This window comes from Schistocerca nitens, chromosome 4, assembly GCF_023898315.1.
Source record: "Schistocerca nitens isolate TAMUIC-IGC-003100 chromosome 4, iqSchNite1.1, whole genome shotgun sequence".
In the NCBI taxonomy this organism is placed as follows: Eukaryota; Metazoa; Arthropoda; class Insecta; order Orthoptera; family Acrididae; genus Schistocerca; species Schistocerca nitens.
In genome coordinates this window covers 139,218,716-139,245,749 of record NC_064617.1, presented here as the reverse complement: position 1 = coordinate 139,245,749, position 27,034 = coordinate 139,218,716, and the positions used below count along the sequence as shown (strand labels likewise).

At 43.8% G+C, this 27,034-nt stretch overlaps 1 protein-coding gene across 4 annotated transcripts in view; it reads right to left on the bottom strand.

The window, feature by feature from the left end:
- LOC126252886 (CTD nuclear envelope phosphatase 1 homolog) overlaps positions 1-27,034 on the bottom strand; it is a 99,995-nt gene that overhangs the window by 27,132 nt on the left and 45,829 nt on the right. For 2 of the 4 annotated variants that reach the window (XM_049953851.1, XM_049953852.1), the window contains exons 2-5: positions 19,755-19,832; positions 17,522-17,588; positions 9,662-9,852; positions 9,263-9,491 (exon numbers count right to left, since the gene is read on the bottom strand). In XM_049953851.1, coding sequence (XP_049809808.1) covers positions 9,263-9,491; positions 9,662-9,852; positions 17,522-17,588; positions 19,755-19,832 — 565 coding nt within the window. The remainder of the gene's footprint in view (positions 1-9,262; positions 9,492-9,661; positions 9,853-17,521; positions 17,589-19,754; positions 19,833-27,034) is intronic. The other 2 variants (XM_049953854.1, XM_049953855.1) reach the window with 1 other exon arrangement.

Below are 27,034 nucleotides of genomic sequence, written 5' to 3'. Positions count from 1 at the left end.
GCTGTACAAGGGCGTGTTTTTGCTCCACAACGCTCCAGCTTAATCTGCACTGCTGCTTCTCTGGGATACAAAATTTTGCCTTACCCCTGTACTCTGATATGGCACCCAGTGACTTCTTCCACTTTCTTCAAATGATTAAACCATCGCATAACGGGCATTTCCTGAATGACAATCACGTGATTTTCGAAAATTAAATGTTTACCGAACAGCCAAACTGCAGACTTGTACAACCGAGGTCTCCACCACACTGGTAAGAATGTGTCACACTGAAGGGTGAATATGTGAAGGACTAATGGCATCACCAAATTGACTGGCTGAAGCTTTCTTTTCTTTTCTTGCTTTCTTTGGGATGACAACTGAAATTTTATAACTTCCCCTCACACTTCTTGTTCTATTTGAGACTTTTTTTCTCTTTTGCTTTCTCCATGATTGTGACTTCTTTTACTTGCTTCATAATTATCTGTGGTAAATTACTTGTGTTTTGTCTATGTCTTCATAAATTTAATTTTGTAGGTTTCCAACTTGTTGCTTACTTAAATCTTGTGAATATCACCATTTTTAAATAAATTTACATAATCAACATTTCTTACTTTATGCTCTATGAGTTTCTCCCTAGCTTCTTATGTATTTTTCCTCTGCACCTTATTAATATATGAACACTCCAAATTTTCTGAATGCCTTAGGATTTTTGAAATCTCTACAATCCATGTTGTCTCTTAAATTAAATTTAATTTCAGTTTTAGCCGAATTTAGTTGTTCTCAAATCCATTTTCTATTAATTTCTTCTGGAAGAATGTGCCAAGGACAAATATGTAATCATTCCCAAAAATATCTATTAATTTATAACTACTGTTATTTATACTGTGTGAGGTGGGTCAGTGGTACAGACATAGGGCTTTTATAGGAGGCTAGCTTAGCTCCTCGCATTGACTGTATGGTCTGCAAGTTTTTTTTTCTAAATTGAATTTTTATGTTATGCAAAAATCACAGCACCTTCTATAATTTTCACAGTAATTAAGGCCATAGAAGCACCGTATTTTCCGAACGTATTTCTGACCAAAAAGTGATTCTGGAAGTTGAAATCCTAGGTTTTTGTTAGTCATGCCCTTTTCTTTCTTGTGGTGATATTTCCATAGAAATTTTCATCCCCTAACAAATATTTCTTTATATGTAATCAAGAAGTGAAACACCAAGTCCCACAGATTTAGTTTTAAAATTTTCTTCCTATATTTCACATTCTTGCAGGCTGAATTTCCAAAAACTCTGAAACACTAGTTTTTTCCCCCTGACTGAGAAACCAAATACAAATTTTTGTAATTCTAGCTTTCAAGAAGCTTTACTTCCTCTATTTCACTCCCTTAGCGGTGGAATTTCGAACAATCCTTTCCTGAATGATACCTACAGAGTAAGATCCACACACTCACCAAGCCCGCCATAGATTGGGCTGGGTGATGAGAAGTCAGTGAATCAGTCTAGCCCCATTTTTCACAAACAATGAACCACGTATTTTTCCATTTCTAACCAAGATGCAGAATCCCATTTTTCATACATTTAGCTTTAAAAATGCTTATACACAGGACTATTTTCATAAAACATTTCATAGGTAATTTTTATAACTATTTTTTCTAAAAGAGATGCCAAATGCAAATTTTCATGGATTTACCTTCAAAAATGCTGGCATAATTATCTCCAGAAAAACTTTAATCTTCTATTTCACCGCATGGGGGGAGGGGATTTCCAGAAACAGCAAAACATATATTTTTAATTTCCTACCAAGAAGCCTAATTCAAATTTTCATAGATTTAGCACCACTTTTATAAGGAAATTTTTTCATAAAATATCTCATGCCCTTAGGGATGGAATTTCAAAAAATCTCATCTTAAGTGTCGCCTGCAGTATAAGATCAACACACACTGCACATTTTAAGTTTCTATCCTTAGTGGTCTGGGCTGGGCGATGTTAAGTCAGTGAGCGAGTCAGTCAGTTGGGACACTGCCTTTTATACACTCATGCTCATAAATTAAGGATAATATTGATACATGGTGAAACAATGCTCTGGTGGGCGATTTGCAGGTTTAAATCACCTCTGGGTATGACCATGCGATCGTCGCACGGTGGCACTGACAGCAGTCCACATACGCAGAGGTGTGTTGGTGCATGTCAGAGAACAGTGCAGCGAGTAAGTGTGCAGACGTTTTCAGATGCGCTAATGGTGGCTGTGTGTTGAAAATGGCTCAAAGGACACATATTGATGACGTTATGAGGGTAGAATACTAGGGTGACTGGAAGCTGGTCAAACACAGCAGGTCGTAAGCACGGGCTCTCCGTGTGCCACAAAGTGTGATATCAAGATTATGCCAACGATTCCAGCAGACAGGAAACGTGTCCAGGTGCTACAGTATGGGACGTCTACAGTGTACAACACCAAAAGAAGACCGATATCTCACCATCAGTGTCAGCAGACAGCCACAGGTAGCCTTGCTAGGGACCCGCAGCCACCGGAACAGTTGTCTCCAAGAACACAGTCTACAGACGACTGTACAGACATGGTTTATTTGCCCAGAGAACTGCAAGGTGCACTCCACTGACCCCTGGTCACAGGAGAGCCCTTAAAGCCTGGTGTCAAGAACACAGTACATGGTCATTGTAACAGTGGTCACAGGTTATGTTCACGGACAAGTCCAGGTATAGTCTGAACAGTGATTCTTGCCAGGTTTTCATCTGGCGTGAACCAGATACCAACCCCTTAATGTCTTGGAAAAGGACCTGTATGGAGATGGTGGTTTGATGGTGTGGGGTGGGATTTTGATTGGTGCACGTACACCCCTGCATGTCTTTGACAGAGGAACCGTAACAGGTCAGGTTTATCGGGACGTCATATTGCACCAGTAAGTCTGCCTTTTCAGGGGTGCAGTGGGTCCCACCTTCCTCCTGATGGATGATAACACACAGCCCCACCAAGCTGTCATCATGGAGGAGTACCTTGAAACAGAAGATATCAGACGAATGGAGTGGCTTGCCTGTTCTCCTGACCTAAACCTCATTGAGCACGTCTGGGATGCTCTCGGTTGACATATCGCTGCACGTCTTAACCCCTACAATAATTCAGGAGCTCCGACAGGCACTGGTAGAAGAATGGGAGGCTATACCCAGCAGCTGCTCGACCACCTGACCCAGAGTATGCCAACCCGTTGTGCGGCCTGTATCCCATATTGATGTCAGGGTACATGTGCATGAAACTGGCATTTTGTAGCACATGTGTTTCAGGACAGCTTTCTCAACTTATCAACCCGCACCACATTCTGAAATTATCCTTAATTTATGAGCATGTGTGTATATAGAGATTGTTGCAGCCCAAATATTTGCCCATCCATCCAGATTTAGGCTTCATTGTATCATTTAAGGTACATGGTGGAATGGTTTCTTCGTAAAAGTTAAAGGGGCAGTCAAATGAAAACGAACAGAAGGTAAGTCAACTGTTTATTATCTCAAAAGTAATCCCCATACCTGTTAACAGATGTATCCCACTGTGGGACAAAATGATCAAAGCCTTCTTGGTCAAAATCTTTGCGGTTGCCTATGGAACCATGATAGCACCCAGGCATGCACCTCCCTGTCCAAAGCAAAGTGACGGCCATGAATATCTTTCTTTCGGGCTCCAAAAATATAGAAATTGAATGGGGAGAGATCTCGACTGTATGGAGGATGTGTAAGAGGGTTTGCCACATGTTACCAAGGTTGTTTCAATAATGCTGCAGAAGTTTCACTGGGAAGCCCTTTCTTACACATCCTCCATAAGTGCACATCCCTCACCATGTGATTTTTATATTTTTGGAGTCCTGAACGACTGATTAATTAAGAGTGTTTATGGGACCAAACGGTGAGGCCATCAGTCCCGCAATTCTGAAGTTACTCACAGAAAGAGGGTCTGCTAAAAGTGGACAGATCCAGTCAGGGGAGTCAAATGATAAAATAACTAAGTTAAAACACAGTAAAAGGCTTAGAAGGTGAGACCAAATCTAAAAACTGGAAAAAATGAACCGTCTTTCCATGGGGGAGTGGTCATGGGGTCCCAGACCGATAAGACATGAAGAGAGATCCAACCACAACCACCCTGCCCCTGCTCCATGAGTAAAGCAAAACATTATATCTGGAAACAAAAACCACTTTCATTGAAGAAACTCTCGACCAGTTCAGACAGCCATGAATCGTCTGCTAATATTAGAATTAAGGAAACTGGAAGATTATACTTAGCACCATGGTCCAAAAGAAGAGAACATTCCACCTATATATGGGATGCTATCAGTCTGGTTCCACAACCATATTGTGAGGGTGGTTCATTACTCAAGAGGCCGATATGACTAATGTGTTGACGGCATAAAGCTGTGGACTCCTTCCAAGAGGAGTGGCAGATGTCATTCCACTTTTGCGCAAAGAGAGATTTGATGGAGATCTGCATATCCATAGCTGGAATCATGGAAGGGAATATGGGACAGCCATGTCAGATTTTTATCAAACACAAAGCCCAAGAAACGGGAAGATGCTACAACCTCGAGGAGCTGGTCGTTCACCTAAATAAAGTTGTGGGTCTCTGTGCACTGTGAGTCAATGAAAAAAAAAAATGCATAACCCATGTTTTGGAGGGAGAAAACTGGAAGTGATGGGAGATGGCCCACGCTCAAAGGTCCACCGCGTGGCGTCTTTGAGCCCGCACTCAGCAGTTGCTAACGAGTGGGAGATGCGCCAGTTGCAAAAATTGTCAACGTACAATGCCGAGGTTACCATAGGCACAACAGAAATTACAAGCCCATTGAAGGCTATGAGGAAGAGTGTGACACTCACAGAACCCTTTGGGATACCGTTCTCCTGAATCCGAGGGGCACTGAGTGAAGTGCCAACTTGAACCCGGAAGAACCATTGAGATAAAAACTTGCAAATAAAAATCGGAAGGGGGTCACGGAAGTCCCAGTCATGAAGGGTAACAAAATGTGATGGAACCATGCTGTATCGTATGTAGGCCAAAGAAGACTGTGACAAGGTGCCAGTGGTTAGTAAAAGCCTGCTGGTTTGATGTTTCCAATCTGAGTAATTGATCAGTTGATACTGGACGAAAGGCCCCGAGATTTGAATACCCAACTTCATCTGAAGGTAACCATCCTCTCGAGCAGGATAATTGGGCGTTTGCTGTCGAGGGACATTGGTTCTTCCCGGACTTAAGAACGGGGATAACTATACTGTCACACCACTGCAATGTGAAAGCACCCGTGCACAAAATGCGGTTGGAGACCCTGAGGAAGTGTCGCATCTGGGGACATCAACATGTTGGGTCATCTGGTTGTGGATGGAATCCGGGACTGAGGCCGTGTCATGTGAAGAGGTAAGAGCCTGCAAGAATTCCTGTTCAGTGAAGGGTTCATTACAGGGTTCAGTGTGGTGCGGGCTGAAACAGAGGGTAGTCTATTCAACTCTGTGTTTCTGCTGGAGAAAGATAGCAAGATAGGAAGAGGATGTGGTCCAGAAGGCTATAGAGCTTGGACCAAACCTGTGATGAAGAGGCATACGTCCCTAGGGAGGAAACATAGTGCTCCCAGCATTCCTTTATACTCTGCTTAATAAGGTAATGAGCCTTAGCATGGAGATGCTTAAAAGCAAGGTGGTTAGTCTGTGAATGGTTTCGTTTAAATTGTTGCAGTGCCCGTCAGCATTCCTGGACAGCGACTGCTTCATCCTTGGTCCACTGTGGTACCAGTCGACAAGAGGGTGGGGGACTTGTGGATAGGGGACAGCAGTGCCAGCAGCATGGAGAATAGTGGCAGAGATGTATTGCATGACTGCATCAATCCAAGTTGAGAGGGAGGTGCCGAAGTGCACAACAGATGTATGTAAAAGCTAACTGGCCCTGTGTAATACCCAATGTGGGAGGCTGTCTGCAGCAGGGGAACGATTAGAATCACCGGAAAATGCTCTCTGTCACAAAATTCATCATGAGATGACCAATGTAGAGAAGCAATGAGAGCAGGGGAGGAGATCGTCAGATCGATACCAGTAAAGGTGCCTTAAGTGGCACTGAAGTGGGCAGGGGAAACATTATTGAGGAGAAACAAATTGAAATATGTAATAAGTTGGTCAATTAGGAGACACCTACCTGTTGAGATGGCACTCTCCCATAGCAGGTGGTGGGCACTGAAGTCTCCAAGGAGGAAAAAGGGGGTGGGAGTTGCTGTATTGAGGTACAAAGTTCAAATAATGAAGTGGCCTACCTGGAGGGAGCTAGACACTGCAAATGGTGATTGCCAGAGTCATCTGTGCTCTAACAATTACTGCTTCCAGGTTGGTATAGAGGGGGTTCCAGTCTTTAATTACATCAAAGTAAACCAAAGTGCAGACCCCACCAGATGCTACCCTGGGGCCAGCACGGTTCCGACAGAACGCCCAATAACCACAAAATGTTAGAGTGTGGTTGTCACAGAAGTGCATTTCTTGAAGAGCAAGACAGAATGCAGAACAAGAGGAAACAAGACATTGTATTTCTGGTAGATGACGATAGTAGCCATTGCAATTCCACTGGATGAACGTGTGGCGAGAGTTCAGGTTAGACATGAAGAAGCCGAGAGGTGGTCATGTCACTTGGTCAGTTGTCACCGACAAGGATGGGGTGACATCCTTAAATAAGATGTCAGGATGTGAGGGGGGAGATGGCACCTCAGGGGGCACCAAGGGGGGCCTTGTCTTGGGACTTAAGTTCCTTCTTCTTCTGTTTTGGAGGTGGAGGAGGGCAGGGCACAGACGGAGTACAGGCGTCTGCAAGATCCAGAACTGAAAGAGAGCAAGCACCCTTAGGGTGCACAAATAGTGCTTCTCATGGTAGGAAGCTCTGGGCTGAGAGACACCAGACAGTGGGGGAGGGGGGCATCATCAGCAAGTGCCGAAGAAGGGGGGCACTTCTTTGGCTGAGGAGGAGGAGGAGGAGGAGGAGGAGGAGTGGTTGCTGGATGGGAGGTCGTGGGAACTGCATGGTAGGGGGGAGAGGGGCGAGGAGGGGAGAGGGGCGAGGAGGGGAGAGGGGCGAGGAGGGGAGAGGGGCGAGGAGGGGAGAGGGGCGAGGAGGGGAGAGGGGCGAGGAGGGGAGAGGGGCGAGGAGGGGAGAGGGGCGAGGAGGGGAGAGGGGCGAGGAGGGGAGAGGGGCGAGGAGGGGAGAGGGGCGAGGAGGGGAGAGGGGCGAGGAGGGGAGAGGGGCGAGGAGGGGAGAGGGGCGAGGAGGGGAGAGGGGCGAGGAGGGGAGAGGGGCGAGGAGGGGAGAGGGGCGAGGAGGGGAGAGGGGTGAGGAGGGGAGAGGGGGAGGGGTAGAGGTGGAGGGGGAGGCAGAGGAGAGAGGGAGGGGGGAGAGGGAGATGGGGGCTGGGGGGTAAGGAAGAGGTAGGAGGAGGAAAGGATGTAACAGAGGCAAAAGTTGAAGAAAGTGACACTGGAGGGAGTGTCTAATGTTTCTGGTAAGCCTCAGCATAAGAGAGGCAATCCAGGGACTTGTACTCTTGGATCATCTTTTCTCTCTTGTCAGCCGGGCAATCCGGTGAGTGAGGGGAGTGGCAGTCATGACAATTGACACACAAGTGGCGGAACATAGGGCTTCCCTCATGGAGTGGGTGTCCACAATCACCATACAGAGGGTCTGCCATACAGCGGGAAGACATATGCCCAAAATGGACGCAGCACCGAAAGCACTTCATGGGTGATAGGACGTATGGCTTCACATCACATCTGTAGCACATAACCTTGACCTTCTCTGGGAGGGTATCCCCCTCAAAAGCCAGAATGAAGGCGCCAGTATCGGTGCGGTTGTCTCTGCGGCCCCTCTGCACATGCCAAACGAAACGAAGCTATGTCGCTCCAGCTTAGCCCGGAGTTCATCATCAATTTGCAGGACGAGGTCTCTATGTAAAATCACTCCCTGGACCACATTGGTGAGAGGTAATAGGCACTGGGACATTGCCAAGAAGATAACAAGCATGGAGAGCTGCAGATTGGGTGGCAGAGGAAGCTTTGATCAACAGGGAACCTGACTGCATCTTATTGAGAAACCCCACTTCACCAAACTTGTCCTCGATATTCTTCACAAAAAACAATGACTTTGTGGTGGTGAATGTGTCCCCATCCGTGCTATTACAGACGATGTAGCAGGGAAAGTGTTTCATCCCAAGTCAGCGAGTTGCGCCCTCCTCCCACGGTGCAGCCAGGGAAGGGAAGGCTGCAGTGTCAAACAAAGCAGCAATTAATGATCTTTCACCATTCGAAGAGACGACTGTTTGAGAACAGCTAGATTTTTTCAGCTTGATATGCTTCATGTGCTAAGCATCCGCCTGATATCACCCACTATGATCAGGGGCTCTCCCCCACGTATGTGACCCAGCAACAGCAAGGGTAACCTTGCAAAGCTCCGTTGCTGGGAGTTCTGAAACTCCAGGAAGACAAGCAACCACTCATTCTCATACATGGGGAGGGGACAGCTCAGGTATCAGTAGTGTGATCTCTGTGTTGTCAGAGGGCTCAGCCAAATGGGTACATAACAGCCCCACAACACGGACTGCCTACATGGGCTGGTGACCTAGCAGGGTGGAGGGGGGGCTACAATGGAAAAGAACTGAAACTTCTGCAATCTTGGTAACATGTGGGGAAACCCTTACACATCCTCCATACAGTCCAGGTCTCTCCCCATGCAATTTGTATATTTTTAGAGCCCTGAAGAAAGACATTCAAGGCCATTGGTTTGATTTGGATGAAAATAAGCATACCTTGGTACAATCATGGATCCCTAGGCCGCCACAAACATTTTTTGATGAAGGCATTGACTGTCTCGTCTCACACTGGGTGATTACGAGTTTTTGTGATTACTTCTGAAATAATAAACAGTTTACTTACTTTTTGTTCCGTCTGTCTCATTTTCATTTGACTGCCCCTTATATCTTCACATCAAAAAACACTTGGTCCAACAAAAATATATAGTAAACTGCCATTTAGCATAATTTAATGCAGAACTCAGAATAATAACATACTGTATATTTATATTGAAATAAATAAAGTAATCACGCTTAGTAATACTAATGACCTTAGCATAAAAATTAAAAATTGGTAATATTAACAAGTTCTTATGCACGAGTAAAAATAATCTTTTATTGGCATTTAATCGGACACATTCTGTGTTGGTACTGCGGTTAATTTTTCAGTAGCTGGTTATCTAATCATTTACACCTTTCTGAAAACTAACCTGGGTATGCCCTGTATGCTCCTGGAGAATTGTCCAGGATAAAAACACTGGAGAGGTCACCACATATTGCAGAGAGATCCTTTGTGTAGCTGCCCAAATCAGGTGTGCAATGCTGCCTGTAAAATCGTCGCTGTAGAATGCCACGATTATTATCTAATTTATCTGCCACTGCTGCTCCATATATTTCCATGCTGGCAGTGAATACAACCAACTCATACCACTGTGATACCTATTATGAAGGAAAACATTAAAATTTCTTTTAGATGCTTACACAACTCCACACTATATCTCTTCCAACATTCCTTGAAACTAAGTTATCATTTCAACTGACACATATCACACAGTACCATGACATAAGCACTTAAGTACACAATTTTATCAAGTCATAGAAGCACTTACAATATCCAGAAAGAAGTCCACATGTGGTCGCTTATGGACAAAAAATCGCACTGGATGTCTGTCTATTGTAACTTTAAGCACAAAATCTGGTGGAGTACCAGGTTTCACTGTTTGTCTAACCACACCATCATGGTGTGAATGAATCAATGTCTCATCAAGATCTAATACTAGTACTTTACGTTTTACAATACCTGTAAACACAGAAATACATATTATATTTACAAAACATTTGCAGAAATTGTATTATTGTTATTGTGAGTTACTGACAACAAACACTGAACCCCCCCCCCCCCCCCCCTTTACATGTACTGAACAGTCTGAAGACTGCTGAGGCAGCTGGAGGAGGCAAGACAGAAGCACAATTATCTGTTATGAAGGAGAATCTGCAATGAAGGCCACATTACCATTACTAATGCATATTACTGCTCCAGTGCATCCACAGATTTAAAGAGCCACAATCTATCTTGTTATTATACTACACACTCTGGGAGGTGTATCAGACAGATCACAGTGAAATGAATTATGTTTACAGGTATGCAATGGAATTGCACTCCTAGCATAGTGACAAACCTAAGGCAGTGTCAATTTCACACAAGCAAATGTGTATACAACTTGTAACTATTAAACTATTTTTATTATTACTATTTAATGAATATTGTTCCTATTCATTTTTATTCACAGGGGCCTTTACTTCAAGTGATTAATTAAATAAACTTTCAGTTATTTGATGAGTAACAGATCAACTCTAAGCACGATTTCCAAAGCACTTCAGTAAACTGAAATAAAATAAAGCCACTCGTTTCAATGGTTAGTCAAGAAAATTTATACGAGATGTGACTGGAAAGTTTTAAGAGTGGGCTTGTAATTGTACAATGGTGATGCTACTGTGATGCATCTCCTTCAAAATAGTCCCCTTCTGACTGAATACACTGACTCCAATGGTGTTTCCACTTTTGGAAACATTCCTGGAAATATTTTTCCTGAAGTGTGTTAAGGACACTCTCTGTATTTGCCTGGATGTCTTCAATCGAGTAAAATTGCTTCCCTTTCAGTGACAATTTCAGTTTAGGAAACAGGTAGACGTCTGTAGGGGCCAAATTAGGGGAATATGGTGGTTGTGGAAGCACAGGAATGTTGAATTTGGTCAAAAATTCAACTATGGAGAAGGCACGATGAGTCAGAGCATTGTCATGGTGTAGCACCTAACTCCTGTCTTTCCACAATGCAAGCCTTTTATTCCGCACCTTTTAGAGCTCAAGGACACATTTGTAGTATTCATGTCCTCCAGGTGCAAATTCATGATGCACAATACCTGTAGAATTGAAAAACAATCGTCAACATTGTCTTCACCTTCGACCGACTGTGCCAAGTGGGAACATAAACGGTTGAAAGGCAGGAATTAGGTCAGAAAGTGGTAGACAGTTAAAACTTGGGTGCAATGTGCACAAAGTGGTGGGGTAGCGCCACTTATCAAATGATGATGGCTAAAAAGGCAGTGCCCAATATGCAGCTGAGTTAAAATGACCTCCTCCCGGCGGGAGGTCATCCAAGCCACTGGGAGGGGCTTAATAAGCCGCAGCTTATTCCTGTGAAGCGAGGACCATAGGTGATGCCAAAGGGACACCACATCCCGACAGACGGCAACACAGAGATTATCAGAGGGAATATATGAACTAGCGGGTTGAGGTACGAGGACTGCAGCCTTGGCACCAGCCTCGTTTCCTGGCAGACCAACATGACCAGGAACCCACAGAAACATCACACTGGCTCCACCAAGAGTGAGCAGCCACAGTTTTCCTGGACCCACTGCACTAAGGGATGGGCAGTGTACAGCACACATACTCTTTGAAAGGCACTGAGTGAATCAGAGCAGATGATACCGATATCGAAAGACACAGGTGCAAATGATGAAGGCACACCCGACCCCACTGTCAGTCTGCGAGCCATTAGTAAAAAGGTAGTATCGCGAAGTTCCATGTGTAGGTTGTGAAACTGAAGGCAATAGAGGGAGGCTGGAGTAGTGCCCTTAGGAACCAAATGAAGCCAAGGTTAACATGGGCTGCTTCACGAAGCCAAGGTGGTGAAGTGTTCGCACCCACTGAGAAAGGTGCAGGTAGTGTGAAGGTAACCCACCGTAGCAAGTACTGAAAGCAAACTCCAGCAGGTAACAGAGAAGGGGGATGCACTCCATACTGGCAATCAAAGGAATCGTCAAAGAAGGAGGCACTGGATGGGTGGCCACACCTGGCAGACAAACGGCATGCATACCTGCTGAGGAGAAAGTCGCGGTGGTAGGACAGTGATTGTTCAGCAGCTTCAGCATGCAGACTCTCAACCAGGCTAGTGTAGAAAGCACCAGTGGCCAAACGGATGTGACGATGGTGAATAGTGTTGAATGATGTAGGAGGGATGGACTTGCAGACGCATAAACAAAGCACCCATAGTTGAGTTTCAAATGGAAAACGTACCAGTACAAATGTAGGAGGGTGGTTCGATCGGCACCCCAGTAAGTATCATTGATGACACGTAGGACATTGAGCAACAGCGTACAGTGGGCTGCCAGGTAAGACACATGGGAGGACCAAGAGAGTTTTCCATCGAGCATGAGCCCCAGGAACTTCATAGTTTCAATCAACGGAAGGGTAATAGGCCCAAGATGTAAAGATGGTGGGAGAAACCAATTGCGCCATCAGAAATTCATACAGACGGTTTCGTCAGTGGAAAAATGAAAGCCATTGTTGATGCTCCAGAAGTAAAGATGATCAAGACATCGCCGAATACACTGTTCAGTGAGACAGCTCCTGGAGAACTGCAACAAAATCGCCAACAAAAAGGGAGTCAGAGATGCCCAGCGGGAGACAGGCCCCTGAGGAATACCATTTTCATGGATAAAGGTGTCCGACAAGGCAGAATCCACATGCATCTTGAAAACTCGGTCTTTTAAAAATGCCTGAAGGAAACAGGGTAGGCGGCTATGCAAGCCCCATGTGTAAAGATTACAGAGGATACCAGTTCTCCAGCAGGTGGTGTAGGCCTTCTCCAAACCAAAAAATACGGCCAGTCTGGTATTTACACAGAAAAACATTCATGACTTGGCTCAACAAAGTAACGAGAGGGTCAACTGCAGTATGCCGTGCTCGAAATCCACACTGTACATTTGGCAGTAAATTGCAAGACTCGAGCCACCATACCAGGCGCGCATGAATCATACGTTCCATCACCTTGCAAACACAGCTGCTAAGAGAGATGGGGGTAGTAGCTAGAAGGATGGTTTTTGCCCTCACCGGGCTTAGGTATGGGTATGACAGTGGCTTCATACCAGTGTCCGGGAAATGTGCCCTCTGCCCAGATGCGGTTGCACGCGTTAAGCAGGAAGTGCTTGCCCACAAGAGAGAAGTGAATGTCATGTGGATGTGAATGGCATCTGGCACTGTATTATGATCTAGCTCCCTCATAGTAAAGGCAGCATTGTAGTACTCATGATTCGGAGAAGAGAAGGGTATCGCCCAAGCCTCCTCTGCTAGTTTCCGATGGATGAATGCAGGGTGATAGTGGGAAGAGCTCGAAACTTCCGCAAAATTGTGGCCCATGGTGTTGGAGATACCAATTGGGTCCAAGATAACATCGTCTGCTACTGTGAGGAAGGAAATGGGGAATGGCTCTTGGTCCCAGAGAGCTGTCGGAGGTTGGCCCACACGACAGAGGGAGGGGTGGAACAGTTAAAAGAACTAATGAATGAAATCCAGCTAGCTCGTTAGCTATCTTGAAGAACATGATGACACTTTGCACACATAGAATGATGGTTAAAAATGTGAAGAGCAGGTCTCTGTGCATGAATTGTGTTGCAGCATGCCTCAGTCCGCCAAGGGACTGGGATACGGCATGGTAAGGAGGAAATGCGAGGAATGGAACATTCTGCAGCAGTAAGGATAATAACTGAGACACATTCCACCTGGTCATCCTAACTGGGGAAATCTTGTTCTTGGAAGGTCGCCAGGGAGGAGTAAAGCTGCCAGTCAGCCTTAGTAAGTTGCCAATTGGGCAAGCACGTGGATGGAGTAGGAGTCAGCAAGCAGATAACACACGGAAAATGGTCGCTTGAATAGGTGTCAGAAAGAACGGACCACTCAAGACGATGGACAGGCTGGGCAGAGCACAAGGATAGGTCCAAATGGGAATAGGTGAGCGAGGAGTTGGAAAGGAAAGTGGGTGCTCCAGTGTTAAGGCAGAATAGGTTAAGCTGGTTAAGAGGATCAGCCAAAAAGGCACCTCTCTGACAGGTCCTGGGAGAACCCCAAACGAGATGATGCACATTAAAGTCACTGAGTAGCAAAAATGGGGGAGGTAGCTGCCCAATAAGCTGAAGGAAGTCTGCCCTGGTGACATCGAATGGCGGAGGTACATAAATGGTACAGAGGGAAAAACTCAGGTGAGGAATGAAAAGGCGAACTGCAACAGCTTGAAGATGGGCAGTCAGGGAGATTGGGTGACTATGAATGTCATCTTGTATGAGCAGCATGACGCCCGCCCCCATGAGATGGAATGCTGACCTCATGGGGAAGGTCAAAACGAATCGGTAAGAAATGTGAAAGCTCAAAGTGGTTGTGAGAGCGCAATTTTGTTTCCTGAAAGCAGAGTACAAGGGGACGCTGCAATGTTAAAAGCAGCCGTAAATCCTCTTTGTGGGACTGAAGGCTGCAAATGTTTCACTGGCAGAAGATCATGATGAGGAAGAGACGCAGGGGTGTCACATTGGCGGCTGCTGAGTGACAGCATGTGAAGAGTCACTACCTCAGGGTGCAGAGGCAGGAGGATCCTGCTCCATGGGATCCACAGAAGCATTGGCTTGCTTGTGCGGTCAGTCTGTGGAGTCCAATGCTGAAAAACGGTTGGTGGTGCGCACCGGCAACAGGGAGGCTGGCTGGGCTAAGGTATCACGTGGCGACACCATTGAAGAGGTTCTTCAAGTTGGTGAAGGAGAAGACCACTTGCCTTGGTGGACTTTTTCTAGCCTTTCTGCTTAGAGGAAGACTTGGGTGTTTGGCTGGAGGGACGGAGGAAGTCTTCACAGGAGTACTCCTTCTGTCCCTTCTGGTCTAATGGTTGTGTAGCTGGTGGCTTCACCCCTTGAGGAGAAAGTTTGACGGCCTGATGCACTGCTGGATGGGGGGATGGCTATGCTACCTTGGCAATGGGCGATTTCACAACCTCAGAGCTGAATTGGTGGTCACATGTCTGCGTGGCCACATCCTTCGTAGAGCGAGGGGTAACAAGAACAGAACTACAGGTGCCAGATGGGACAACGCAGGGTTTGCGAATAGCCAGTAACTTGCGAGTGACTGGGTAAGGCACTTTTTCCTTTATTCGGATCTCTTGGACAGCCCGCTCACCAAGATACATGGAACAGTCCCGAGAGGAGGTGGCATTCTAATGTGATCTGAAATGATGACACTGCTAGCAGCGCATCGAGTTCTGAGTGTATGGCCGGACTATGATAATTTCATAGCCTGCTTTGATCTTGAACAGAAGCACCACTCTATCAAAGGTGAGAAAAAGAGTGCAGGTGGGCACTAAGGAGGAATCCACCGTTTTCATCACGCGATGGATGGCTATGAAGCCCTGATCAGAGAGGTAAGATTGGATTTCGGCCTCGGTTAGACTGTCGAACAGCCTAGTGTTAATTACACTACAGGAAGAATCAAAGTTCTATAGGCCTCAACACAAACAGGGTAGCCGTGGAGAAGTGAGGCAGCAAGCAGTTGTTGCTACTTGAGAATCAGACGTGCTCTCCAAAAGCAAAGTACCATTTCTTAAACGAGAGCAGGATTTCACAGGGCCGGCAATTGCATCAACACCTTTCTGAATAATAAATGGATTTACCGAGATGAAGGACTGACCGTCTTCAGTATGTGAGACCACAAGGAATCGTGGTGTAGCGGGAAGGGTCTTTGAATCATTAGTGTCATTATGTTTACGTTTCGTAGACACTGATTGGGAAGATGACTGGCTCATCACGAGGAAATTCTCCATGATTGCCAGTGTCTCCGGTGGCATGCTCTTCCATCAGGGGGACCTCTTCACAAGGGGCGCACCCACCTCAGGTGATTGTTCACATCTCAAATCAAACATCCTGAACATCTGACAGAGGGACCAATCGGCAATTTGGGAAGGTTGCAGCTAAGGCAATCACCCCTCCCTGGGCCTGGCTTTCACCAGGGGTATGTATGAACCCTACCTGCCGACCCAGGGCTGGGAATTACACATCACCCAGTCACCTGTCACACGTCAGACGCATGGGTTGGCCTTAAGGAGTGCACAAGGAGGAAGAAAGAAAAGAAGAACCTCAAAAGCCAAAGTGGAGGAACGAGAGGAGAAGGGAAACAAAGAATGGAAAAGGGAACGAAATACAAAGGTGAGACAGTTCTTACGTATGCGACGGACAATGCAGAACATTCCCAGTAACATCCCAGACACGTTCCCCAAGTGAGAGGAAAAAGAATAGCAAGACGATAGACACACAGCACAGATGGGAAAAAATGCTGCAAAGGCTGGGGTCCCAAGGCAGCCAAGCATGAACTCACCAAAGAGTGGTGTGCCCCCTGGGGGGAATTATTAGTGTGTATCAAGGCAGCAGAACCCTTGCACCACAACAAACAGTTCCTTAGTACTGCCCACTGCCTCATTTCTTTTTCTTTCTAGGTAGCATACAGAGAACAATCGTGTCCAACCACTGGTCTGTGATTGGGAAGAATGGAGAATAGTGACTGCCCTCAGTGCTACACGAAACTGTCTGTTGCCCAGCACAAAAAAGGAAATCGCAACAGCACTAAACAGAGAATGCCTTTCTAGAATCCATAAAGTTGGATTTTACACAGTTACTAATGATTTTAATGAAGATACAATGTGAGTCGTACGTTTTTGTTCTGACAAGCAGCCTTTACCACGAAGACCAATTTGATTCCCACTGTGCTACCTTTCTTACCATGACACTGACAGCAAACTGCCCTTCTCTCCCTTTTCACCTATCAAATAATTTGGATGGTTATGAGGAGAATAACAACATTTTACAGATTACTACAGAACAGAAAATAGAGTAAGTTTAAAATTCCAAGATACAGGACAGAATATTAAGTTTTTTACCTGTATGTAGATTTTCCTAAAGACAGAGAGATTTTAGGTTTTAATTCTTGATTTCTCACAGGTATACACGAAAAAATGAATGCACGGAAAACTTAAACCCCCATGGAGGAGGTTACATCCATATATTGGTTTTCTAAACTTTATTTGACAACATCACACAAGCACCTGCAGACCTTAAATAAAAAGTATAACTTTGACAACTGCCCCTATTCATAATGTGACTGCTTATAACAGCACACACTGTCTCTTATGTTTTTAGTTTTGTAAAACATAGATAAGCAATTACTGTTTACAATATCCACTACCGAGGACAAAGCTTACCAAACTCAGAGGGAAAAATAAGGAGCAGTATCAAATAATGTTCAGTACTTCATGAACAGAGAAAAATCTTTGACAAAAGGTGCGTCACAGAGTATGAGCTTCACTCAACAACCTACACAAACTTTTTAAACTATCTTCCTTTCTGTTATCATCAGCATTACTTATCAAATAAAACCAAGATTTTTTCTGAACAATGGTAATTATGAACAGTCTTACTCATCTAAACTTTTACAATTTTATTCCTTTACACATTTGCAAACAATTATTAATGAATCAGAACATACAAGCATTAATCTGTTTCTAGCAGTTTGGAGATAGGTACCATGGATTACCACTTCACAACTACTATTAATATTAAATAATACTATTTAGAAACACATAATATTGATCTGAACTTACTGAGCCTGTGCCTGGATAAAGGTGATAGCGGGAAAATTTCATACTTGACTGGTTGATGTTGTACAACCTGTGGGCAGAGTTAACATTCATTATATTTTGTTATGGATGGTATGGATGTTGTTACATGACATGGTTTTACAATATATTATAATGAACCTTTACTAAAGTCAGCAGTTAACTCCAAGGCAACATACAATATACAACAATTCTGTCACTGTATTACAGTAGTATAGAGGAGGTGTTCAGTCAGACAGGTACAACGGAAAAGACAGCTAAACATTTCAGTGGTTGAACAAGAAAGTCCTTCTTCTGAAATAGAAAACACACATACTTGCAAAAGCACAACTCATACACACACATGGCCACTGTCTCCAGATACTGGGGCCCAACTGTAGACTGTGACTGTGTCTAATGCAAGAAGCAATCTGCTGGGTTGGATAATGAGGGTAAGAAGGAGAATGCATGGGGTACGAGAGGGAGGTGTAGCAGAGTATGGTTGGGGGAAGTGCTGTGTTGCCTGCAGGAGTGTGCAGGAATGAGGTGTGTAAGGATGGGCTGCTAAGTGCATAGTTGGGACATTGTGTTGAGTGTGTGAGGTTGGGGGAGGGTTGGGGAAAAGACTAGTAGGCACACTGGTGGGATGGAAGGAGGGGGTGGGTAGGTGGAGAACAGGGACTAGTGCTGATTGAGGCCAAGGGTGTTATGGGAACAAATGATACATTGCAGATAAAGTTCCCACATGCACAACTGAGAAAAGCCGGTGTTGGTAGGAAGAATCCAGATTTCATGCACTGTGAAGCAGTCACTGAAGTGAAGCATGCCATGTTGGGCAGCACGATCAGTGACTCTGTGGTCCAGATGTCTCTTGGCCACTGTTTGGCAGCAGCAATGTAGACAGACAGTGTGTTATTGGTCTAATGCAGTGATCTGAAGCATGACACAAGGGGTTAGGAGCAGAGTTGGAACAGGGATGGACAAAAATATTGTGTAATTCGGTGGGTGGCAGAATACTACCCCTCATCAGAGCTGAATATGTTACCCAACATGATGTGCTTCACTTCAGTGACTGTTTCACAGCTTGCACCATCTCTATTCTTCCCACAAATGCCTTCTTTTCTGAAACGTGCAGGTGGGCATTCTCTCTGCAACATGTGCTGTGTCAAAACGCATGGGGTTCGTTCGCCCTTACTGGTGCTGAGCGTCCTGTGTGATAAATCAATGACAACACCTGGTGGTCACGATAATATACGTGTATGATGTGGTAAAACCAAAATCAAATTGTGTTCTAGATGATACGAGAGCGTCTATCACATGCGAGCATGCGCAACTACAGCGATCTACCATATCGCCCTCGCTGTGTCCAAGAGATGCTGCCTGAGCGACGCGCAGCAGCTGGCCGCTATTGCGAAGAATCGACAGCATCGATGATTATTACATTAATTGTTAAAAGTTGGTGTGGCGTTGCGTGTTTGTTCGTTTAAAATGGTTCCTATTGTACAACGAAAAGCATTAGTTAGTTCCCGGATAGACCTCTCACCGACCAAGTGGTGGTAGTGGTGTATATCAGGTCTGATCTTATAGCGTTTCACTGTGTGGTGTAGTGAGGCTACTCAGTTGACACCTAAGTCTTGGGAGAGTGCACAGAATTTTGTTGATTATAGTTGTGGGAACAGTTTCGTTCGTAAAATTTGATGGGGTGAGTCCCGTGTGAGCCTGATTTAATTGAGAGATTGCTTTGTTAGGTGCTGAGTTTTGTGGAATCGGTGTGACCGATATCCCGTCTGCATTGTATGCTGAGTGGTCGCGACGCGCCCAGAGGTAATTGGGTTGCTTGTCGTTTTTATTGAGGTGGTTTGGCTATTGTGCGTGTGTGTATCGAGAAGGGAAAGCCTCGAACACGTGTTGGTAGTTGTATTTTCAAGACCACTAGCTTGCAGCAGACAGCGAATTGGCTCATAGAACGACGAACTGTTTCACTATGCGGTGATGGTGTGCACATATCACTGAGTAGACAAGCGATAGGAAATTGAAGGAACCATTTAACGAGCTACACGTAGCTAAACCAAAACTTGATTAATCAAGGTGACGAGTGGCCAATTAAAATATTAGGGAACTTAGTGGGTCGAGTGTGGTCAACACCTGAAGAGGTCAAGATTTGCTTTTAAATTGTAACTTAAGGTTAGTTGAAAAGTGGCGGTGACATTTAGGATTTTTGTTTGATTTTTTTTATTACCTGTTTCCGTATTGTGGGGACTGATAATATATTTGCTGGCACTGGTTCACTGGTGATAACCAACGTGTATTGAGATACCTAGAAGGAAAATAAATCCAATTTTATTGGGGTTAAAGGAAACTTCCCAGTCTATTCAATTGGTATCTAGTGTGAATATATCTATATCATTTTCGGAAGTATAAAAGAGTGTAATTTAGAGATATTGATACAGTGGAGTCGATATCACGTATAATGTGGTGTTTTAAATGTGTTTGGTAAAAGGTTCTTGAACGAGTGAAATTATAAATAGGCTACTGAAAGTAGATCGTCTCAATATTAAAGAAAAGATTTCAATTACGGGAAAAAGTTTTCTAAATGATGAATAAGTTTAATTGAAGTAATTGAATTATTTACGGAAAGACCAAAGATTTTGCTACTAACAAAGATTTGTTATTCTGTGACGCATGCGAAGTCTCATCACTTACATATTATCGCTGCGTCGAGTTGGAAAAATATTTAAGGGAGAATTAAAAATGTTTTAATTCCTAACAGTAGTGATGGAAGTGTCCATAAACAGAATAATCATTTCAAGGCGGTAGACAGATTGGTATTTTAGTACAAGTAATAAAATAGTTCCGAGTTTATGTCAGAGAGTACGTACTGTGTTGTGAAAAGCTCGTTGCGAAAGATAACAATTGCTAGTTGGATCTCGCATTTATCATCACGCAAGATAATCAGGTACTGAAATTAAAGTAATTTGTTGCTCTGACGAGATCAGTATCGTAGACAACGAGAGTGGTTCATTAAATAGGCCCATTTATTCATTACTGCTTAACTTCAGTAATCATTGGCATGTGAATATTGTTAACTGATTATTCGCAGTTCTGTCGTGGCTTGGTACGATTCTGCCGTTGTGTCTAGGCAGGGTGTTGTTCCCATTATTTGGCAGACAAGCTGTTTGCATGGTCAGCGGTTGAGGTGGCTGCAATATTAATTGTACTAAGGCTGATTTCGTGTCCGATTGGTTCATTGCCAGTGTGATTGCAGCGCGGGCTAGATTCTTGCTGTCATCAGAGGCTCCTCTCCAACTGGAATCTTCTGCAATTAGATAGCGTTCTGCAGTCTTAACATCAATAAGAAACTGTACCTAATTAAAGGTGTGGTGGTCAACTGGTGGCCTAAGTACTTTGCGCAACAGGATACTCTGCAGTAGCGGCATAGAGACGTTGGTACAGTACGATCCCTTGTCGTCAATCAATCTTGGGTACTGCCAGTCACGGACCAGTACAAACATACCCTTTGTTCTTGTACCCATCCTGTTCTCAACTTTTGCTGGTCCCAGTCCTCCACCTATCTACCCCAGTCCTTGCTCCCATTCCATCACTACACGTGCCTTCTATTCTCTCAAAGCAACTACTACAAGTCTCCCCCCCCCCCCCTCCTTTCTCCCTAAACACAACCTCCCAACAGCACCTAGCAGCCCATCTTGTTCCAACTACGTCCCTGTGCACACCCACAGGCAGCACACCTTTCCTCATTCCTAATCTGCTATCCCTCTGCCTTCTCGCCCCATGCCGCCTCCTCACACTTACTGTCAAACCCCAGCAGATTGTAGCTCCATCAGACGTAGTTATAGTACACAGCTGGGCCCAACACCCCGAGACAGTGGCCATGTGTGTGAGTATCTTATTCTTGTGTGAATGAATGCGTTTTATATTTCAGGCCTTTTTTTGTCCGAAAGCTTTTATTCAGCATTGTGCCTGACTGCAACTCAAGCCCCCATTCTTCGCTGAGTAGCAATCTGTTTTCTCATATTATTGTTATTCTATCCTGGACTTTCCATTATCACTGTAATTAGTTAGCAAAGAAGTAATGTCGATACTACAGGGCAGATGTCATGAGGCAGAGCAGCCCTAACCCTGCAAGCATGACACATGGGACAAACATTATGTATACAACTGTCTGGCCACATCCTGGAATTCACTGAGATGATTATAATACTGCAGTGGCTTACAATGGGATAGTGATTTACATCATGGTGAATCTTGCCATTAAAAATTACAAGAGTTCACATTCAATCAAGAAAGTCAGATGTTACTTTCCCCCACATAAATCCACAGAATTCTTAAGAGTATTGAATCAGAGGAATTTAAGTTTACACACAGCCTTTTGCTGCTGGAGCTAAATGAAAAGGGCAGTCAGGAGATCTATGCCCTGATGGCAAGAACAAATGTAGGGACATAACCAAAAAACATTGAAGAATGTATAATATTAATGTTGTTGTTGTTGTTGTTGTGGTCTTCAGTCCTGAGACTGGTTTGATGCAGCTCTCCAGGCTACTCTATCCTGTGCAAGCTTCTTCATCTCCCAGTACCTACTGCAACCTACATCCTGAATCTGTTTATTGTATTCATCTCTAGGTCTCCCTCTATGATTTTTACCCTCCACGCTGCCCTCCAATATTAAATTGGTGATCCCTCAATGCCTCAGAACATGTCCTACCAACCGATCTCTTCTTATAGTCAAGTTGTGCCATAAACTTCTCTTCTCCCCAATCCTATTCAATACCTCCTCATTAGTTATGTAATCTACACATCTAATCTTCAACATTCTTCTGTAGCACCACATTTCAAAAGCTTCTATTCTCTTCTTGTCTAAGCTATTTATCGTCCACGTTTAACTTCCATACATGGCTACACTCCATAAAAATATTTTCAGAAACGACTTCCTGACATTTAAATCTATACTCGATGTTAACAAATTTTTCTTCTTCAGAAACGCTTTCCTTGCCATTGCCAGTCTACATTTTATATCCTCTCTACTTCGACCATCATCAGTTAATTTGCTCCCCAAATAGCAAAACTCCTTTACTACTTTAAGTGTCTCATTTCCTAATCTAATTCCCTCAACATCACCCGACTTAATTCGACTACATTCCATTATCCTCGATTTGTTTTTGTTGATGTTCATCTTATATCCTCCTTTCAAGACACTATCCATTCCGTTCAACTGCTCTTCCAGGTCCTTTGCTGTTTCTGACAGAATTACAATGCCATCGGCGAATCTCAAAGTTTTTATTTCTTCTCCATGGATTTTAATACCTACTCCGAATTTTTCTTTTGTTTCCTTCACTGCTTGCTCAATATACAGATTGAATAACATCGGGGACAGGCTACAACCTTGTCTCACTCCCTTCCCAACCAATGCTTCCCTTTCGTGCCCCTCGACTCTTATAACTGCCATTTGGTTTCTATTTTTTTTTTTTTTGGTCATCAGTCTACTGACTGGTTAGATGCGGCCCACCACGAATTCCTTTCCTGTGCTAACCTCTTCAGAGTAGCACTTGCAACCTATGTCCTCAATTATTTGCTTGACGTATTCCAATCTCTGTCTTCCTCTACAGTTTTTGCCCTCTACAGCTCCCTCTAGTACCATGGAAGTCATTCCCTCATGTCTTAGCAGATGTCCTATCATCCTGTCCCTTCTCCTTATCAGTGTTTTCCACATATTCCTTTCCTCTCCGATTCTGCGTAGAACCTTCTCATTCCTTACCTTATCAGTCCACCTAACTTTCTACATTCGTCTATAGCACCACATCTCAAATGCTTTGATTCTCTTCTGTTCCGGTTTTCCCACAGTCCATGTTTCCCTACCATACAATGCTGTACTCCAGACGTACATCCTCAGAAATTTCTTCCTCAAATTAAGGCTGGTACTTGATATTAGTAGACTTCTCTTAGCCGGAAATGCCTTTTTTGCCATAGCGAGTCTGCTTTTGATGTCCTCCTGGCTCCGTCTGTCATTGGTTATTTTACTGCCTAGGTAGCAGAATTCCTTGGTTTCTATACAAATTGTAAATAGCCTTTCGCTCCCTGTATTTTACCCCTGCCACCTTCAGAATTTGAAAGAGAGTATTCCAGTAAACATTGTTGGTTGGTTTGGGGGATTAAAGGGACCAGACAGTAAACATTGTCAAAAGCTTTCTCTGTCTACAAATGCTAGAAATGTAGGTTTGCCTTTCCTTAATCTAGCTTCTAAGATAAGTCGTAGGGTCAGTATTGCCTCATGTGTTCCAATATTTCTACGGAATGCAAACTGATCTTCCCCAAGGTCGGCTTCTACCAGTTCTTCCATTCGTCTGTAAAGAATTCGCGTTAGTATTTTGCATCCGTGACTTATTAAACTGATTGTTCGGTAATTTTCACATCTGTCAGCACCTGCTTACTTTGGGATTTGAATTATTATATTTTTCTTGAAGTCTGATGGTATTTCGCCTGTCTCATACATGTTGCTCACCAGATGGTAAAGTTTTGTTAGGATTGGCTCTCCCAAGGCTGTCAGTAGTTCTAATGGAATGTTGTCTACTCCCCGGGGCCTTGTTTCGACTCAGGTCTTTCAGTGCTCTGTCAAACTCTTCACGCAGTATCGTACTTCCCATTTCATCTTCATCTACATCCTCTTCCATTTCCATAATATTGTCCACAAGTACATTGCCCTTGTACAGACCCTCTATATACTCCTTCCACCTTTCTGCTTTCCCTTCTTTGCTTAGAACTGGGTTTCCACCTGAGCTCTTGATATTCATACAAGTGGTTCTCTTTTCTCCAACGGTCTCTTTAATTTTCCTGTAGGCAGTATCTATCTTACCCCTAGTGAGATAAGCCTCTACATCCTTACATTTATCCTCTAGCCATCCCTGCTTAGCCATTTTGCACTTCCTGTCGATCTCATTTTTGAGACATTTGTATTCCTTTTTGCCTGCTTCATTTACTGCATTTTTATTTTTTCTCCTTTCATCAATTAAGTTCAATATTTCTTCTGTTACCCAAGGATTTCTACTAGCCCTTGTCTTTTTACCTACTTGATCCTCTGCTGCCTTCACACTACTGCATCCCTCAGAGCTACCCATTCTTCTTCTACTGTATTTCTTTCCCCCATTCCTGTAAATTGTTCCCTTATGCTCTCCCTGAAACTCTGTACAACCTCTGGTTTAGTCAGTTTATCCAGGTCCCATCTCCTTAAATTCCTACCTTTTTGCAGTTTCTTCAGTTTTAATCTACAGTTCATAACCAATAGATTGTGGTCAGAGTCCACATCTGCCCATGGAAATGTCTTACAATTTAAAACCTGGTTCCTAAATCTCTGTCATATTAATGTATAAACACATTAAATGTCTCGTGGAATAATTTCAGGGTTGCTTTTTGCTCCACTCATTGCCAAAGAAGACACCAAAGCATGGTCTAAGAAAATCTAAGTGATACACTTCTCCAGGCAGTGATTTTGTTCCTTTATTTCAATAATGGTTTCCAAACCCAAAAATATATTTTGGATGTGGAGACACTTTGATATACAGTGTCAGCACTAACACTGTACTTAGCAAACCGTAGTAAATAAAGCAGTCTCTTGCAGCATCGCAATCATGATTAAACAAAACCAACAGCAGGACTTTTAGCAGAAGTTATTCAAATCAAAGCAATCTGACAGAACACTGGAATGTACTCCATCCAAAAACACATTATTTAAGTGTGTTTCTACAATAAACTCTTTTTATAATAATTTTTCACACATATACTTACTTATGAAGTACAATATGCATAAAGTTCCCTGGTAAATAACATTTATTATTACAGTCTTAGGTGGCTATGATATTATTGACAATACTGTCAGTACTTAGAAAATACTTGCAATTGTTAAATAATTATGTATAGGTTTCTTAAACAACCTTTACAGTCAAATTACACCAAGACAAACACTGCTTACATGCAAAAAAGATGAGTACAGAAATCCACAACAAGCATATAAAACATGAAGCTCGCAGGTGGCTTCCTCTATTTTCTTTCACTAATGTCTGATGGCATCATGTTCAGTCTTAACTCATCACTGAGGAAAGCATTATTGCAACACAGAAGCAGGTAACAAGGATAACATGTGCTGTCGACTCAAGAACTTGTTATACACACCAGCCTCACAGTACATTTATTTTCTTATGAAATTAGTTGTCAACAATCAATTTATGTTTGAAAACAACAGTAAAATCCACATATAAAATACTAGAAGGAGAAATGATTTAGACTATCCATCGCTCAGCCTTAGTATGGCACAGAAATGAGGGTTCAGCAATGCAAAGAATTTAATGGATAATACACCAAAGAGCCAAACAAACTAGTACACCTGCCTAATATCGTGTAGGACCCCCGTGATATGTGGCATGGACTCAACTAATGTCTGAAGTAGTGCTGAAGGGAACCGACACCATGATTCCTCCAGGGCTGTCCATAAATCCATAAGAGTATGAGGGGGTGGAGATCTCTTCTGAACAGCATGTTGCTAGGCATCCCAGTGTCCTGCTGGAATTGCCCACGTCCAATGGAATACACAATGGACATGAATGAATGCAGGTGATCAGACTGGATGCTTACGTATGTGTCATCTGTCAAGAGTTGTATCTAGATGTACCAGGGGTTCCATATCACACAGATTATACATGCCCCACATCATTATAGAGCCTCTACCAGCTTGAACAATCCCCTACTGACATGCAGGGTCCATGGATTCGAGAGGTTGTCTTCACACCTGTAGACGCCCATCCGCTCGATACAATTTCAAACGAGACTCGCCCGACCAGGTAACACGTTTCCAGTCATCAACAGTCCAATGTCGGTGTTGATGGACCCAGACAAGGCGTAAAGCTTTGTGTTGTGCAGTAAACAAATGTATACGAGTGGGCCTTCAGCTCCAAAAGCCCATATTGATGATGATCCATTGAATGGTTTGCACGCTGACACTTGTTGATGGCCCAGCATTGAAATCTGCAGCAATTTACGGAAGGGTTGCACTTCTGTCACATTGAAGATTCTCGTAAGTTGTCACTGGTCCTGTTCTCGCAGGATCTTTTTCAGGCCACAGCAATGTTGGAGATTTGGTGTTTTACTGGATTCCTGATATTAATGGTACACTTGTGAAATGGTCGTACAGGAAAATCCCCACTTCATCCCTACCCCATAGATGCTGTGTCCCACCCATCGTGTGCCAACTATAAGACAATGCTCAAGATCACTTAAATCTTGATAACCTGCCTTTGTAGCAGCAGTAATGGGTCTAACAACTTCACCAGACACTTGCTGTCTTATAAAGGCATTGTCGACCAGAGTGTCATATTCTGCCTGTTTACATATCTCTGTATTTGAATAAACATGTCTGTAACATTTTCTTTGGCACATCAGTGTAAAAATAACAAACTGAAATCATGTCTGCTTAACAACTCCTACTCCTTAGAAGAATTCCAAATGTGTAGTGACAAG